Source organism: Solanum tuberosum, unplaced genomic scaffold (assembly GCF_000226075.1).
Source record: "Solanum tuberosum cultivar DM 1-3 516 R44 unplaced genomic scaffold, SolTub_3.0 scf00371, whole genome shotgun sequence".
NCBI lineage: Eukaryota > Viridiplantae > Streptophyta > Magnoliopsida > Solanales > Solanaceae > Solanum > Solanum tuberosum.
The window spans coordinates 166053-185761 of record NW_006239294.1 but is presented as its reverse complement, the minus strand read 5'-3'; the positions used below and the strand labels follow the sequence as shown (position 1 = coordinate 185761).

At 31.3% G+C, this 19709-nt stretch overlaps 1 protein-coding gene across 2 annotated transcripts; it reads left to right on the top strand.

The window, feature by feature from the left end:
* Positions 1-1545: 1545 nt before the first annotated feature.
* Positions 1546-7558, top strand: LOC102584232 (uncharacterized). Of its 2 annotated transcripts, none has more exons than XM_015315477.1 (9): positions 1546-1875; positions 3033-3068; positions 3165-3241; positions 3332-3594; positions 4764-4832; positions 4956-5014; positions 5312-5413; positions 6090-6412; positions 6863-6948. In XM_015315477.1, the coding sequence occupies exons 1-8, from the start codon at positions 1638-1640 to the stop codon at positions 6161-6163; spliced, it is 918 nt and encodes a 305-aa protein (XP_015170963.1). In that variant the 5' UTR covers positions 1546-1637; the 3' UTR covers positions 6164-6412; positions 6863-6948. The 2 variants fall into 2 exon arrangements, with proteins under 2 accessions (XP_015170963.1, XP_006361783.1); XM_006361721.2 differs by lacking the exon at positions 6090-6412 and adding an exon at positions 7092-7558 and having other exon boundaries at positions 1549-1875; positions 6863-7013.
* Positions 7559-19709: the final 12151 nt, after the last annotated feature.

Here is a 19709-nt window from a genome sequence, read left to right as displayed (position 1 = left end):
TTTATGTAGGTTATGTTGAAATTTGACATATGAGTATTATATTAAATTTTTTATTTTGAATTTAGAACTTATGTTATATTTCCATTTCATTTGTTTTAGTAGTATTGATTTGATGTTTCACGTTACAATTCTTTTTTTTTTAGTTAGATTTGATAGATTATCTTTTCGTCAAATATTTTCATAATTTACAACATTATATTATAACATTAATCTTTTTGCAAAACATGTATTTTATATTATTCATAAAAATCTTGTACTTTTAGGTTTGATTATTAATTTAATAAATATACTAATTTGAAAATATATACTAATTATTTTTTTATAATATTAGTTAATTAAGAACATATGTTTGTTCATTAATATATTTTAAAAGACAATATATATCTTAAATATTTAATTTAATATCATTTATAAAGTCCCTTATTTATTTAATATAGATTTTTAATTTTAGATAATTAATTTTTATTTTTCAAATTTAATATAACCTTATGATTATATTTGTGCAATCAAACAGTACATTTATAATTACACTAAACAAGCAAATAATTCAATGCAACTAATAGATAATATAATTACTAAGTTAATAATTACTATCTTAATAATTACATCAATTAGCACGTGACTTTCTAAACCAACCCTCAAGAAGTAGTGAGGCGCATGTGAGGTTTGCTTTTCTCATATCGTGTGGCTAACGTAACGTAAAATATACTCTCTTTCCTATTCAATCCTAACCGACCATTGCAGAAGAATCACATCTTCTACCATTAAAAATAAAGTTTAAAAATACTAACATCACCAAAAAGTAAAAGTTAAAAAAATAATGTCTATTATGTATTATTAATATTTTTATTGTATATTTCTGGTTTACATATATTTTATTGTATAGTGAGAGATGTTATTGTTGATATCATGAGTTTTTATGTATTACTAGTAATTTAAAGGATTTCAACACATTTATTAAGTTTGATTAATAGCATAATTATCTCTCCATATATCTGTTAACACCCAATTTTGACCCTCTACAATCTATATTAGGGCTATTTCTCTTTTTCTTCAGTCCAATTTATTCCTCCAATTTTGACCCTTCACATATATCAAACACAAATATTTGTATTTGTATTTGTATATACAATTTTCTCTCGCTTTATACAAACATAAACACAATGTATACATTTGTGTTTGTATAAAGTGAGAGAGGCGAGTGAGAGTGGCGAGCGAAATCTGGGAGAGTGTCGAGCAAGATCTGGAAGAGGGGAACGAAAATATATGTATATATACAATTTTCTTTCGCTTTATACAAACACAAACACATTTTATAAATTTGCGTTTGTATAAAAGTGAGAGAGTTGAAGGAGAGACTGCCGAGAGTGGTGAGCGAGATTCATCAGAGAGAGAGGCGAAAAAACAACAGTTTACTACGGGTACAATTAAATCAAACTGTGATTATGACATTTAATTTGAATTAATAGTTTACTATTGTATAAAAAAAAAAAAAAAAAAAAAAATTCCAACCCAATTCAGCCCACTTTTATTTCCCAATCGACCCAAACCCAACATCCATCAGCATACACGACAAATACAATACAGCAATCAAACGACAGCAGCGTCAACAGTAGGTTGGAGAGGGAAGCACAACAATGGCGAATGAAACAATGGCTGAACAACAAAAGAAACGAACAATGGAGGCATTAGAGCGAAGATTTGCTCAAGCAAAAGCTGAAATTCATCAACAGCAGCACAAGAACAAGAGAGTAGCTGTTACTACAACAAAAACTCTAGCTGAAAATAACATTGGAGTCACTTCCCAGAGTATCAATTCTTCGCCTTCGCCGCTCAAATCAACTACTACTTCCTCAGCTCCGTCATCCAAAAAAGGTTCCTTCTTTTAATAGTATTTATCAATTTAACAACTGTGGTGGAGCCAAAATTTTCATTAAAGGGTTCTAAATGAAGAATTAGGCCAAGGGGCCTTGTTTGTATATATGGGGTAATTTTCTGTTGAATAAACCCCTTGCTTCTACCTGGCTCCACTCCTGAATTCAAGGAATCCTCTATATTCATGCTGTCTATATTAATAATAGAATTCGACTAATATTGTATTTTATGCCTGGATTTTATATTACTGCTTGATCTGCACTTTGGGTGGAATTATGTTCCAATTTTATGTCTTCTTAAACGAATTTCAACTTTAAAGTAGCAGCTAATGTGTTTTGGTTAATTGGAGGGAAGTAAAGTTGAGGTTTTTTTTTTTTGGGGGGCGGGGGCGCTCTAGGTTTAACTGTAACCGTGATTGACTGTCTTTATATGACATAGGCTAAAAAACTGGTTTCTGGCCTTCCACTGTTTCAATAATTGGCACTATTGCTATATGAAACCGTTTTTGATTTGGCTACAACTTTTTCAAAGGATATCTTAAGTTATTGTGATTTATAGATTCTTTAATCACAAAGTAGTTCTTTAATCCAGCATACTCAGTCATGTCTATGCTTGCATCTGTTCACTCTCTTAGATGACAAAGTAGTTCTGCAAGTTTGAATATTCACCAAATTCAAATTTCTGTGCAATATTCCCCGAATGCTCAACTGCTATACTTGAAGCCAATTCATATCCTTCCGTGATTCAAATAGGGTGAATACCACGTTCTAACAATTTCTCCGCTTGTTCTAGAACTGACTTAGCCATGAAAACAACTTCAATAATTCCATCACCAATTTCTTTATCTTGACTTCTCGCCAACTCAACCATCAAATCTGCAATCTGATTGTCAACATATGGTTGCATCATCATTTCTGATATTGACATCCCTGTTAGGGTTCTGAAATCAGTGCTAAACCATGAATTTTTTTCTGATATTCTCTTTGATTTATCTGTAAACTTTTGGCATCCAAAAGCAGTGTAACAGTTGGCGTTTTCCAGGGAATGTTAGTTAGACATTTTAATGTGATCCCTCTTGATTTCATCCTCCAAAAATAAAAATAAAATGAACCCTTATTGATTTATCTCATCCAAACATTTTCATGGTTTATTTGTAGGCTATATATCTTTTTCTGGCCATACATCTGCTCAAGGTACAATGTTTCCTCTGTATGCTTCTCTTGCATTTTATCCATAGAAAGGTATACATGAGACTAATTCAGGATGCTAAATTTCGTCCTACCACATAGATGTTGAACTGAATAATCCAGCATACCTTCAGATAACCCATTCAGTAGACGATAATCTTCTGAAAATTACCACTGAGGTAAGAATAAACATGATCAATATGATGTTTCAAGGATGCGTACTATTAGTTAGTCGCTTCTTCATTACTCATCCTGTTTGTTTGTTGCAGATTTCTGGTAAAAACATGATTGCTAACGATATTTTGCACGATCTTCTCCAACATGGTGATTCAGCTCAGAAATATATGCAGGGGTCAAAAAATGTGAAAGTTGATAACTGGATTCTTCTTGATAGTGTTGTGCAAAAAAGCAGCATTGCTACTGGAGCTCGTAGTCGGGCTTTGCAGAGACAGTCGAAGAGATCTAAAAGACACATGTCCATAAGGCAACATAAGAAGTTTGGATCATTTGATTTGCCTCAAGAGTACCATAAGTGAGTTCCATCTACTTTTTGAGTAAAGATGTTTTAGATTGCCTTTTTAAAACTTTCTGCCCCTCTCAGTGAGGAATCATGTGTAGTTTTTAAACTTGCTACAGTACACTGCAGTTTGTCTTTTCTTCTGTTTGACTAGATGAGTCTAACTATGTTGGAAGTTGAATGTTGAAGTCTCATGGTAATTAGTAGATTCAATTGTGGTGTGATTACTTATTTGTTTTGATATTGTAAAGATTTTCGTAAAATCTCTTAATTAAGAGCCATCACATGGAAAGGTCATCTTCTAAGAATAATTCACGCATTTTTTTCGTCTAAAATGAAGTTGGTGTGAATCAGTAAGATGACCTTTTCATGCGATGGTCTTGATTAAGAGATCAACTGCTACATTAATCTCATGTGGCATGTGATATCGGTTGTCCTCTATCTGCTGTGGTTATTATTATTTTTTTAATCGTGGAAGGTATTTTATTGAATGACCAGTTACCAGTAACCAGAAAGTGCTGTGAGTATTTACAAGGAGTTGCAATAATGCATACTGTGTAATGATCTAAAAAATCTATCAGCCTCCATATCATTTGATCTGATGTGGTAATTATCTGCACAGTTATCCTTGGGAGGACAAAAGATGAATAGGCTGCTATTTCTTCTCCCTTATGTTGTTAATGGTATATATTGCTAATCTAGAAAGTCAAAGCCCAAAATGGATATCTTACACAGTGTGGTTCTGCTGCATAAAATTCAATTTCCAAATGATTGAATTCATCTGTCTACTTATTTGATTTTTAGCTATGTTGTTCATCTAGGATTCTAGGAACAGGGTTACTTTTTAGATGCTTCACCTTGTTCAGCAGTGAAAGCTTATTTTTTTTTGGGGGCTTGCGTACTCTGGGGTCACATATAGCCAAATATTCCTAGATACTTACCATTGATGATACCTCATGGATATTATCTCCTTTCACTTTTATATATGCATCCGATGTGCGCTTGACCTTATTCCTTGTTCTTATATTGGTTGGTTCTTTTATAGGTTGGTCCCCCCGCCTGGTTCTTTTTTCCTTTTTAATTTAATATGGGGTATTGATTTGAGCAGCAAAGTTATGTATTCACTTTCTGGTGTTGCCTGGATCATCTCTTGTTCTGAAAACTCTCTATGGCTTGTTCTGCAGCTATGACATCTTCAAGCCAATGCATGATAGGTGGAAAAACTATGTGACAAAACTCCTAAAGAATATTGGGTTGGTGTTTTGTTTCATCACTTTTGTTATGGTTTAGTTTTTTCTAAAATAGGCCTTTCCTCTAGTGATTCTGATAAACAATTGACTTGTATGTCTCTCTCACCTACAATATTGGTCTTGCAGGAAAAATCAGTTATCACAATGTCTTCTTAATGCAGACTTACATGGTGCACTTATTCTAGGTGAAGTATAAGTCACATCTCCTCCTCTTTAACTCTTTTAGGTAGACCTTTCAAAACTATAACAAGGAAATGCTATATTGTTACTCGCTGATTCGGTCCTGTCACTAATGTTTTACAAGGATCTAAGCATTCTTTGTGGTTGATCTAAATTAGGATAAGCAGTTCTCTTTATCTAAAGCCTGAATAATAGAACTTTGATAGAGAAAATTTTCGCTGTTTAACTCTTGTACAGTGGCACATGCTCACAGATAATATAATTCTTTGTTTCTGAAAAATTGTGACATTTATTTCTTGCAGTTGTTCAGTGCAAAATAGCAGGCTTAGTTGGTGTACGTGGTATCATGATTCGTGAGACCATAGAAACATTTGGAATAATCTCAGAAGACAACAAATTCCAAGGTTTGTCCTGTTCAACTTAGATTTCGTTGGCTACAATATGACATACATATACGTAGCAAATATATGTCCATTACAGTCTACTTTCAGTAGGGTTGATACCGGAGTAGAACATATTTTGACGCTTGCTTGCTTCTATCTTCTCTTTATTTTTCTTTTGCATTCTTGGTTGAGCGCTTTTCGGTTGGGCCACTCACCTTGATGAGCAATGAATCATACTACCAATTGAGGCAGTATTTTCAAGTTTTGTTAGTTTTCATTTCTACTTGTGCCATTCACATCCTTAGCTTAAAAATATTGTATTTCATTTTGAATCCAAAAGAAATTGGCACCCTAGCCGTTTTGCTATTGTTCTGAAAGAAATCTTTGGGAAGAGTAATCCATTCCGACTCTCCTTCTGGGAATCGCACCTCAGTGTAGGCTCATTTGGTAAATACTCTGTCCAACCTTATCCTTATTTCAACTAATTTTAGTTCTTCCACTTTCCATTAAGCTGTGAGTAGTCACCCATGCTGTCATTGCGACCTGAACTTCTATTTGATGCACCTTGTTGGTAATTTGGTGTATATTCTGTAAGATATTGTATTGATTAGCTGGTTCTTATTATGTATATTAATTTTCAGAGGCTTGGTAACTAAGTCTATAAATCCAATTATTGTCTTTTTTTTTTTGGATGAAGAAAGGTATTTCATTAAAAAGCATCAAGCAGATGCAAAATTACAGAATAGACAAAAGGGCTCACAGAGAGTATAAGCAAAAGTTGTTAGCTCCTTTACAATCTTCAAACTAGTACTAGAGAGCTAACAAGGTCAAGAAATAGTTCACTGCCAAATACAGGGGTTAAATTAACCCAACTGAACAGCATAAGTAAACATCTAGCTTTAAGAGAGTGGCTTGGAGTTGAGATCCCATCAAAACATCGGACTACGGTTCCTTTCAATCTATTAACACCAAAAAGTAACTCCAGGGATCAGACTTTCTTGATGGACTTATCAACTCCATGTATTCCAGCTTGCGTAGTCTTCTTTCACATTATGTGGCATGACCCATTGTAAGCCAAAAATGCATCAGAACATATTCCATAGGACCTTAGCCACTGCACAGTAAAGGAGCAGGTGATCGACTGTTTCTGTGCTATTCTTCTTACATCCTCAAGAGTGTCTATTATACATGATTTGGAGCAGGAACCTATAATCGACTTCTTATGTGAAAACCTTGAACCAAGCTAAGAAAAACTACTTCTCTTCTATGTTGCTTGGACTCTCCAAAATGCTGCCTGCCGTGTCGGATCCATCACGCACTCGGCGCCATTTTTGAAGAGTCCAAGTAACCTAGCTTATCTTTCCCTTGTCAATTTATGCCAAGAGGAGAAAGGGATGGGGAAAGAATGCATAACTCCAGTTCTTGTTTTTTTACTGCCTTCTCTCATCTTATTGCTTATCTGAATTGCAGTTGTACCAAAAAAGCTTTCTGTATTTATGCTACAAGTGGATTGCTGGAAAGTTACATTGCTTGGAGACAAACTCATTTCAAGAAACATGACTGCGTGATCGATATTGTGAAGACAAATATTTATCATATGGGAAATTTCTTCACCTTTCAGGTGAGTGGCATTACTCGCAACTACACATCTAAAATTGTTGCCACAAGCTCTGGTTATAACTAAACTTTCTTTTTGCAGTATCATCTTACAGATGAACAATGATCCCAATAGCTGTATTATTTCTTGGAAGATCAATTGGCCTAGTTTTCGTTCTTTTAGCCGATGCTGATCAAAAGAAAGACTACGTTGGGATTACAAAGGGGCATCTAAGGGCATTATTAGTTTTTGAAATTTCAATTCTGTATTAGAATTGAATGCGTCTTTGTTAGGTAAGTTTTCCCTCGGTGATAAGAATTGATGCAACAGTTTTTATATATTTTTATTGAGACACTGGTCAAGGAGCATATCAGTTGTTGCTGCAACAGAAATTCAACAACAACTACGTACTCCGTGAAACCTCACAAGTGGGGTCGGGGGAGGGTGGTGTGTACACAACTTTATACCTAACCTGTGAAGGTAGATAAACTGTTTCTGATTGAGATATTCCTCGGGTCAGTTATAGGTGTACAGTTTAACTTTTTATATAGAAAGTGATATTTGTCATATTTATTTTCTGGTTGTGTAACTAATAGCCATACACATACTGAGTTGCATAAAGTAAACACTATGGAAAGAAAAAAAAAACTACTAAGTTCTAAAATGAAGGAAATAATTGAAATTTATGCATGTTCGATCTTCTAAAAGTTCTCTAGTTTTGGAGGATCTTGCACATGCCAATCAATATTTTTGACTAGTCTGAGCAACATAGGTTGAAATTCACGTGGCATACTTTTGGTCTATATATTAAGATAAACTATATATGATAACAAAACAAGGTAATATAGCCCTTGGATTCAAAATATTTACTTCTCCCTTGTTATCTTCTTTGCATTTTGCAATCACTCTTGAAACTATAATAGCTTTCTTTGAGATTCCATCTCCAAATTGCTTCATAATTTTTCTATGTGCACTCCAGCAACTAGTAGAAAATGATTCAATCCAATTAGTTTCCTCATGAATTAATCTACAATTTTGTACTATGATTTTGCATACACCACATGTTTTCTTGTTACAAATTCTTGTCGACTTGTCAAGGCCTAACGAACAAGTAATCGTTGCACCATGGTAGAAAACTCTCTCTACTCTCTTTTTACTCGAACTTCTCATGGATTTTGAATTCATCGACATTTTCTTGCATTCTTCAAAATTTTCAATAACCTTTTCACTATGGTTCACTTTCAAGATTTTTTCAATTTTGTATCCTACTTCATGCTTCCATTCAAATCGAAAAATATCTTCCACTATGGTTTTTAAAGGATTCCCTTCAGGAATCTCGTCTAACAGCTTAAGCGGTCTGTGCACATTAAATCTCGGAGAGTCACAAATATTGGTACAAGAATTAAACACCAACCCCTTTTTTGATTTTGATATCCCTTTGTCTTGATTTTTTTCTTTTTTTGGAGAATTAGTTGAAGTTGGCTTTGGCTTGAAACATCTAATAGTAGAACTTGGATGACAAACAAGAATTGCTAGAGATGTCATTAAGAGACATTTTTCAGCCATTTTTTATGTATTTTTTGGTATTGGGAATGATGCCTAATGTATACTAAAATTCAAAAGGGCTAAGAAAATCTCAATATTAATGATCAAAATCAAGAAAAATATTCAACATGATATTATTTTTAGTACTTTATAATATGGAGATTTCAGAACTTATGAGGTGTAAATCAAGTTCAATTATTAAGATTTTATAGCCATTTAGATAACCTAATAACATAGTCTACAAAAGGAAACTTAGAGATTCTAATGAGTTAGATTTATTTCGATTAATACAATTAATTAAATCTTTTTCAATGTACCATTTTTAAAAATTAAATATAATGACTACCCCCAAATTATCTAATCAAAGTAAAAAAATAATAATTGGAACACATTCATTATGTTTCCAATTATTTGTCATGCATTTAGTTAATTCGATTTTGATGCAATTATGCACGATCTATTATGATATATGCCGTCCGTCTCAAATTATATGTCGTGATTTTATTTATATAATCCTTAGAAAACATTAATTATGCAGGATTTCTAACTATTTTATCCGTCATTGATATTTAAATTTTCTCTTTAAACAATCATAACATCACCCCATAATTGAGGTGTTTGTGGTCCTTAGAAAACAATTATTACAAGTGGGAAAACTTAATTAATTTTACTTTGAATATCTGAAATGTCAAATAATTTGAGATAACTATTTTTAGAAATCGAGATATAAATAACTATATTGAATCGAACGAGTAAATCTCACTCAACCCTCTTAATGTTTTGAGTTTGGAAAACAATATTCTCTTTCCCTTTTGAGGGAATAATAAATCCCATAATCTTAAATTAACGATAAAAAATAAATTGTATCATTACATGTTTATTCAAAATGTCAAATAGCCCTCAATTTTTTTTTTCAATAATAAAAGAATTTATGCAATTCTAATATATAAAATTTAAACTTTCATAACTCTATTTTTCTCGTTTAGCTCTTCTATTAATATTCAAAACCTGTCTTTTTTTCATCAAATATTCTTTTTGTTGAGTCCGAAATAATCTTAATCCTTCTTGTTGTTTTTATTATCGTCAAAATTGAAATTTGAGTTAAACTAGCCAATTTTCTATAAGATATTTATTCTGATTTCAAGTCAATTATACATATCTAAAGGTGAGCTAATTTTTTTTGAAAATATATTACATTGGTAGTTATTATTTATTTATTTTAAAAAAAAACATGTAACAATTTCGAATGATAATACAATTTGTAGGCAACATAATTTTCAAATTTTAAAATCATTTGAAATGCTAATTTAAGTGATTTTTCTATTTTATGCTAAAGATGAATGGGTGCCTCATTATTTATTTACCTCAACCTCTTTTTAGGTAAATCAAATAAATTACTCATTTCTATAATATACATGGGCTATTTTTAGTTATTCTCTAATTTTTAAAAGAACATATATAATAGTTTATCATAAGTTCATAACTAAAGGTTATTGTGACCTTTTATATATAAAATGATCTAACTCAATTTTGGTCGTTGATTTATGGAGTCTTTAGAGAGCCTTATGTGGTGGATTAATACCTCCGTCAATTTGAAGGTATTTGAATCAAATTTCGAACACAATAAATCGTACATCAATTTAATGCCATTTAATACTCTCAAACTCTCATTCATGCCTAATTGATGATAAGATGTTTTGGAATTTATATGATGGTGATTTGAAGCTATAATTCTAGCTCAGATATATTTCTTTTTGATATTCACACCAACTTCAAATCTGACAATTTGAATTTTTTTTAATTTTAAACTAACCAATTTCAACTTCAATTTCACATATTTGAAATTAATTCTAGAACGGCTAAATTTTTATTTTTTTAATTATATTTTTCAATTATTTTTTAAACAAAGATCCTAAAAATGGTTATTTGTACTTCTCTCCTGGTTAGGAAATGAATGAAGAATAGGACTTCGGATACATGCATTCGGTGCGTTCGAAAACAAGTATCTCGGATATAAGGGGTTAAAATTAAGTGTAATTTGTTATAGATATACTGTATCCAAGTGGATTTGCATGTATCTTGAATGCACAGACAAATCTCGTCGCTCTCCCTCCTATCTTGCTCGCCACTCTCCTATCTCACTCGTATATCTGGTATCTCAAATACATGTATCTAGTGTGATTCACATGTATCTGGGATACATAGACAGAGATCTCACATGCATCTTCCTATTTCAGCGTATCTGGTAGCAAAACACATATATTTAGATGAGTCTGACTTGAAATCTGGTATGAAATTATTAATTAGTGAGATTGAGACAATATGTAATTATTTCAAACGATGGGGAGAATTAATAAATATGATAGAAATGTTTGTGTAATTAGGTAGTTTTTCAAAAATAAGGTAACTTACAGAAATTCCACCAGTTTAGGAGTTAATTATTTAGATACATGTTAGTTTGCAATATTACAAATCTTACCACATTTTGGACTTCGGATACATGTATTTGATACATTCAGATACATGTATCTCGAATACATGGGGTCAAAATTAGGTATAATTTGTTCTATATATATTGTATTCAAGTGGATTCGCGTGTATGACAAATCTCGTTCGCTACCTCCCTTCCTGTTCTCGCTCGCCTCTCTCCTTATTTAAACGTATCTGCTAGCAAAAAATATGTATCTAGGTAGATGCAACTTGAAATCTGGTATGAAATTATTAATTAGTGAGATAATATGTAATTATTTCAAACTATAAGAAAAATTAATAAATATGATAGAAATATTTATGTAATTAGATAGTTTTTCAAAAATAACAAGAGTGGTTAAGAGGGTGCAAAAGAAATTTATAATTTGGACCTCTAATGGGCCGTAATGGTTGCTGAATGCTGATGCATCCTTCAGGGCCTTCGGGAACTCGGCCCAATAGGCTTAAACATGGGTCATGTAATTTTCATTTGAAAATAGTCATTGTTATTTGAAAAAATTACTTGGATGAGTGCATTTTAATAAATAATTATTAATTATAGTGATACTTTTTATTTATTATCATTCATAGTAATACATATTAATACTATGATAAATCTGCAATATGTATTACAATTGAAGTATGTATGCAATATACATGTATTATAATTGTTTTAAAATATATTATGCTTATTTGGTAAGAAATTGACACATTATATCATAAGTGTATTAAAATGTGTGATACATGTATTATACATCAATAAAACATGTATTATATGTGTTTTATAAATTGTTCTTTATAATATATATATATTAAAAATGTATTAAAAAGTGATCAAATAAAAAAAATTGTTACTATAAATGGTAAATAGTTTCTTGATACAGTATATTTTTGTAAGTTTCCTTGTCATTTTATGAAATTTTATTTGTGAAATTTTAAACTTCATAATAATGCCTATTTATCGGAGTATATTTATTGAATTATCGAAAAGTAAAAGAGAAAACACTTGTTCCCGTTATTCTTACTTTTGTTGACAAAGGATCATTTTTTTACTTCTTCCAAATTGAGCCTAAAGTTTTATTAATTCCTAAAATATATCATATCAAATTATACTTGCACATATAATTTTATGAAGACTTATCCAAGGGAAAAACTTAAACATAAATGTCAAAGTTGAATGTTTCTAAGCGATATTTACATTTGTTAACCCCCATGTCTCAATATTTAAATTAAACAATAATATTGTAATATATACCTATAATTATAATCACAACAAAATTGTAATATATATCCGTAGAGGATCTTGGATTATCATTAAGGAGTGTCAATGGTTGTAGTAAAAATATAATTATGAGTAGTAAAAATATAATTATGAGATTAATAGGGCAAGAACACACAACCTCAAAGAATTTTCACAACAATTAATCACTATACTACAATTTTAACTTGTGTCAAAGAAGGGTCAATACTTGTATATATATTTATTAAACCAAAATTTGACGGCGAAAGGACACTCCTTAGGTGGGTACGCCACTGATAGATACAGAGTCTCATTTACAACAACAAAACTATATAATAAATCAGTAGATTGTCATGCATGTTCAGAAACTTTAAGATCGATATTTAATTTGTGTCCAAAGAACCTACCATGCGACTCGAGAATAGCGCTACACCGGTAGAAATTGCCACAAGTCGGACAAATGAGGCGCTGCTCTTGAACTGGAATACTCTTGTGGCAGGACTGATAGTGTTTCTTGAGTAGATCGGTGCTTCCAAAGGTATGATTGCATTGCGCGCATTTATGATTCGTTGCGGACGGGTTTTCTTTTTTCGATAGGTTGTCATAGTCATTGATAGGTAAGGAATCGACTGTGAGATCGCCAGTGAAAATGAGAAGACGATGAAGATTCAGAAAATCGTCAAAAAAATAATAATCAATAAATGTATGTGCACATCTTATAAACAGGAACAATACCTTTTACGTATATATTCATATTTTTACCTCATCATTCAGAAGTTGTTTATCATAAGACAGAGAGTAGAACCAATTCTTGTTTGATATCAGATGAATACCCAAATTCATATCAACAGCCAATTCTATGCATACATACAAGGCAACACATTCAAATAGAAGATGCACTGACACAAAATAAATTTGATGCAAAAAATAATCTGAAAAGTAGCCACATATTCAGTAAACTACCATTTAACTACAATCATTTTCAAAAAACAGAATGACAACATAACCCCAAATACACTAGAAGGCATTCAATGTGTGAAAGTATGCCACACTAAAGGTATGCCATAGTATATTACATTGGAAGGTATATCCTCCACATAACCTTTCTTGTTCGACTTACTGTACATTAGAATGATATTGCTTACAGGTTACAACTGGCAACATACACGAAAAGCCATTGAAAAACATGCTAGACAACAATCACATGTACAAGTACATTAATGTTTCGCGAGTAGTTGCATTAATGAGATTGTTGTACTCCCACATACATCAACTTAGCAAAATAAGGATCTCCTAAATCACATATAAATGACACAATAAAAAATAATCCAGGCTCTATTAAAATGTATTTACTATGTAAAACTATGCACCAGAAAAAATCTTATGTGCCAGAACATAATGCAAAATGGTTGCACCAATAAACATTGCATGCAAGTTGAATACATTACAAGTTGAACACTAACTATAATCCTACATCCAGATTACTTGCAATTTCTAATGCTCATATCAAAAGAAGATTACATGTTCAGTTAAAAGAAGCACTTCAGTATTCATATTCATGCAGAGCTATAATAACAACATCCCCACTAAAGTCCTACAAGTGGGGTTTGAGGAGGTTAGCATATACATAAACATTACCACTAAGCTCAAAAAATTAATATGAGCGAAGAAACCAAGATAAAATATTACAAAGGCACCTAACCTTTCTTGTTCTCGATACTCCAGTTTCAAATTGTATATCCTCCACCTAACCTTTCTTGTTCGAATTACAGTACACTGCAAGTATATATGTATACATTTATTCTACATCCCAAAAAAATTAAAAAATATACATAACTCTAGTTCTTCTTCACTCATTTCTTCTTGTTCTTCATTAACTACATGATTTCCAATCATGCCCGAAACAACATGTTTGACTTTCCTCCTCTTGTGAATTTTTGTTTCATCCACTTTCATTGTTGACCCTTCTTTCCTTTTAGAAGAACCCGGACTTACTAATTCATCATTCAAATCCAATGTTATAGGGATATTAAGAAATTTCGATTTCTTCTCTATCTTCATCGCAACAATGGCGATTTCTTCTCTATCTCCATCGCAACAATGGAGCTTGAAATTTGTGATTGCATTTGAGTTATACACAAATCAAACGAGGATATTCCAACCATGCAATTATCGGGATAGTATGTACCTCTTGTGATCCTCCTTGGAGTATTTGTTTCCGACATTGCAATATTGAAAACAACCTTCAACTTCAACACTAGAAATAAATATAAACGTATAGCTATATAAGACTTTCAAAGAAAAAAAATAGAAAAAAATAAGAATTTGAAGAAACCTGTAGGATCTAAACAACAAATAAAACTCCGAAAATCAAGCAATGTCACTGATTGAAAGGATCCGGGCGAAGAGACTGATTTTGTGGATACTTTGAAGAGGTGAAGTTGATTTAGGAGTAATGTTTGTGATTTGAGGATAAAGATTTGATTTGGGATAATGAATGAAAGCTGAAAAAATGGGAGTAGGAAAGAGAGAAGCGTGTTTTGTGATTGCATTTGAGTTATACACAAATCAAACGAGGGTATTCCCACCATGCAATTATCGGGATAATATGTACCTCTTGTGATCCTCCTTGGAGTATTTGTTTCCGACATTGCAATATTGAAAACAACCTTCAACTTCAACACTAGAAATAAATATAAACGTATAGCTATATAAGACTTTCAAAGAAAAAAAATAGAAAAAAATAAGAATTTGAAGAAACCTGTAGGATCTAAACAACAAATAAAACTCCGAAAATCAAGCAATGTCGCTGAATGAAAGGATCCGGAAACAACAAATAAAACTCCGAAAATCAAGCAATGTCACTGATTGAAAGGATCCGGGCGAAGAGACTGATTTTGTGGATACTTTGAAGAGGTGAAGTTGATTTAGGAGTAATGTTTGTGATTTGAGGATAAAGATTTGATTTGGGATAATGAATGAAAGCTGAAAAAATGGGAGTAGGAAAGAGAGAAGCGTGTTAAATTGTATTTGCTATTTATTAATTAAATATAACCATAAAATATAAATAAAGTATACTATAGCTATATTATTTTAATATGAGATGTAGTTTGCCATTTTCTGTAGTTTTTCCTTTTTAATATAGGATAAAAGGATAAATATATCCCCAAACTATCGTAAATGGTATACATTTATACAAATACCATCCGTCATACTTTTTGGACATTGGTACCCCTGTCATCCAAACACCAGAGCATATTTACCCTTCACTCTAACGAAGACTAATTAGGGACATGTGACGCAATCCTACATATCAACCCGATTTGACCAATTAATTAACCCAAAATTTAAATACCGATCATTGACACGTTTAGCCCACCTGATACACCCATTACTCACATTAATACTAACATATCTAAAAACCTAAAAAAAAAATCTCATTTCTCTCAACTCTTTCGTTCATCTCACAAACTAAAACCTTAGTTCATCAGACGTAAAGTTGTAAACTACTCACTCGTCTCCATCGATTCTCAATGGATTCACTCTGAACTCTGAACCTTAGTTCACTCAGAGAAAAAAAATCTCATTTCTCTCAACTCTTTCACTATGTTCATCTCATAGATCTTGTTTGTGTTTGATTTTTACTTGTATTGCCATTCGTATTGTGTAAGAAATATGTTGTTCGATTCTCATTGGTATCTTTACTTTTTATCTAGAATCTGCATTTTATAGTGATTTTTAGGGGTTTGTTCACGTTTATCTTAAAACATGAATTGTGGTCGTTTTTTTGTTTTCTAGGGTTTTACTTTACTGTCGTCTTATGCGAATTTGTTAGGGGGTTTGCACCTCCATGTTAAAGAAATGTTTTTTTTTTGTTTGTGTTTCAAATGTATTACTTGCGTGGTGTTGTTTTCTGTGAATTGTGGATATTTTATCTTCTTCTTTTGCCCATTGTCTTCACCCATTTCTTTATCTCCTTTCTTTATGTCTTTGTCTTTTTCTTTTGTTTATTTGTTGTCAGTTTCTCTACTTGGTAGGATTTTCTATTATTTATGACTATTTATTGACATCTTATAAAGTTAGGTAGGTTCACAAGAACGAGATAAGTATATAATTGTAGTTGATATTTTGTTTTTTTACATTTATACATTTAGGTATTAGGACCACTTGTTTAATCTTAATTTACATAGCTTATTTGTTAATAATTAGTATTGTGTAATTAACTCAAATACTTAACAGAGACCACTTATTTAATTATTTTACTTAATTGATCTATTAATTAGTATTGTGTAATTAGTCCAAATACTTAACAAACTTAAATTTTGAGATAATATCTCAGATGGTCATTCAACTATGGATAGTTCTCTTAGAAAGTCACTCAACTATGCATGATTTTCTCAGAAAGTCACTCAACTTTATTTTGTAACCCAAAAGGCACTCAACTAAGGATAATTTTCTTAGAAAGTCACTCAACTATTGATATTTCACCTAAAAAGTCACTCAACCAATTTAGATGATTTTTCCATTAAATTTAATTTTAAAACATTTAAATTAGTTGGGTGACTTTCTAGATAAAATATCAATAGTTGAGTGACTCTCTAAGAAAATTGTCTTTAATTGAATGACTTTTGGGTTATAAAATAAAGTTGAGTGACTTTTTAAAAAATTATGCATAGTTGAGTGACTTTCTAGGAGAACTATCTATAGTTGAATGACCATGCTTTAGAGATAGGTTTTTGGTCTTAATCAAAATAGGCTTGTATAGTAATGGTTGGATCTACTACTACCTCGCCCATTGAGTATAACAGAGCAAATGATGGTATAGCAATGAATATAGGGATGATACTAGGAAATATGGTCCGGAGAATCTCGATAGTAGTTCCATGAACAATCCTTTGCGGGATTGGAATTTTTTTATAGTGAAAAAAAGCGCGACCCAAGATTCATGATATGAAAACCAAAATCTGAGATATTATCTCCTTAAATCTTCCTTGTTTAACTTACCTTATTTGATTGTCAAGTGTACTTATCCGCGCCTCGCACCGTCATAAAATAAATGCAAATTATGAACAAATGTTAGTGTTGTAATTTTGCAAAGAATAGTTTATTAATCAAGCATCTTTTCATGATCTTGTCATTTTTAAAAGATAAAATACATAAAAAAAAAAAAAAAAACCTAAACTTGGCAGCACAACTTACTTTAGCACTTAAACTATATGAGTATTTAAATACCACCCTTAACATCTTTCAAGTGATTAAAACACCCTTAGCCCTAAGGGATGATGTGGCAGAGAGAGTGAGTGTACTCTCCTGAAAATGCGTGAAAAAAGAGGGGAAAAAAGCTAAATTTTTAAAGCCTTACACATGGCCTTTTTTAATTTTATTGGCCAATATATAACAAATTATTTAAATAGTTTTTATATATTAAATCTTTAAAATATGTAAATTTCTTATTAAGAGGTAAATGAAATTAGTGGGTCCCCTTTTTAATTTCTTTAATTTTTTTATTTTTTATTTTGTTGTCTTCCTCAATACACATCGTTCTCCGTTGAAACATCTCCTCTTCCATCTTCTTCCCCACCTCTATCCACTATTTTTATTTCACTAGTCTTTTACTAATCCGTAAAATTCAATACCAATGTCATTTTATTGACGTCAATTTCACTCTATTATTTGTATCGATTTGACAAATGTAAAATTTCTTAAATTTTGAGTGACCCATTTTGATTTCTAGATCATTCAAACATTTCTCATAAAATTTATATTTTTTTTGGATCAACTTTCTTATGCAATCTTCATTTCTTATTTGAGTTGTCAAGAAAAAATTGGCTTTCAAAAAAATCCATTCTCCAAGAGGGTAAATTCGTTGGGAAGGTTCGAAGAAGATAATAATGTGAATTTCTTTCTTTAGAGTGACTTAAAAAATTGTTGAATAGTGAAGAAGAAGAAGAAGAAGAAGAAAAGAAAGTATTGAAGGTTGGAATAGTGGTGAACAACAAGGAAGAAGAAAGAGAGGGGTGGGGGGTGGGGGTATGCATTTATAAATTAATCAATTGATATAATTAATTTTAAAAAGTGTTTAAGAAAAAATAGTGAATAAGTAAAAAAGAAATAAAATTAATGACATGGTGTCTATATGGTTATGATGTGGCGCTTACGTGGCAATGATGGCAGGTGAGAGTTTGTGTTATAGTCTCAGGGTAGAAAAAAAATCACTTCAAAGATGTTTAGGGGGGTATTTAAACGCCCGTGTAGTTTAAGTACTAAAGTAAGTTATCCGACCAAGTTCTGGATTTTTTTTAATGTATTTTCTCTTTTTAAAATTCATATTTTTTTAGATAATATATATTCTTGACTGAAAGATCATGTAAGAGACATCAAAATTGAATATGAAATTATTTGTTTATCATGTATTAATTATTTGACAATGGATGCCTCTTGGCACTTTGGTTAAGTGCTCACTTTTGTTCTTTCATAAGTAATATTGAAACCAAGAAGTGCTCGGAATTTCTGGTGGAAGTTTGTTTTCATAGAAGTTAGAAGGTGATGTTGTTTAAATGCAATACAACATATCATCTTTTACTCATGCTAATTTCATTTAGGGACAAATTATAAATCAAACTGCAATTAGATAGGAGATATTTAGCGACGTATTAGTAGGATCTACTAATAAATTCCATAGACAATTCTATATTTTTGAAATTAAATTATTTCGAACTCTAGAAAGATAGTATTCTTTTTGAAACGGACTAAAAAAATATGTCACATAAATTGAATAAAAGAAGTACTTATTATTTTTATGACCATTATGAACTAAATAAGGAAATAAAAGAAGATTAATTGTATCATTACATGTTTATTCAAAATGTCAAACAGCCCTTAATTTTTTCCCCAATAATAATAGAGTTTATGCAATTTTAATGTATAAAATTTAAGTTTGCATACCTCTATTTTTCTAGCTCTTTTTTTTTTTTCAATTTTCAAAACCTGTCTTTTTTCATTAGACATTCTTTTTGTTGAGTCTGAAATTAATCTTGATCCATCTTGTTGTTTGTATTATCGCCAAAATTGCGATTTGACTTAAACTAGTCAATTTTTCATATTTAAAGGAGTATAGGTGTATATAGTACTTATTTTTTGAAAAAAATAAATATATTTCATTGGTAGTTATATATCACTAAAGCATGCAACAATTTCAAATGATAATACAATTTGAAGTCTGTAAGCATAATATTTTAAATTTTGAAATCATTTGAAATGCTAATTTCTATACGATACATTGGCTATTTTTTGTTATTCTCTAATTCTTAAAAGAAAATCTATCTATATTTGGGTAGTTAACTGATGAGGGTATTTGTAGTCTCTTGAGATAACGGCGGGGTATTTTTTCCTAGTTGGCAGTTTAAGTGGAGGGATAAGTCCACATGGCTTGCCACATCATTAAATTTTTTGGGTGTCAACTCTTG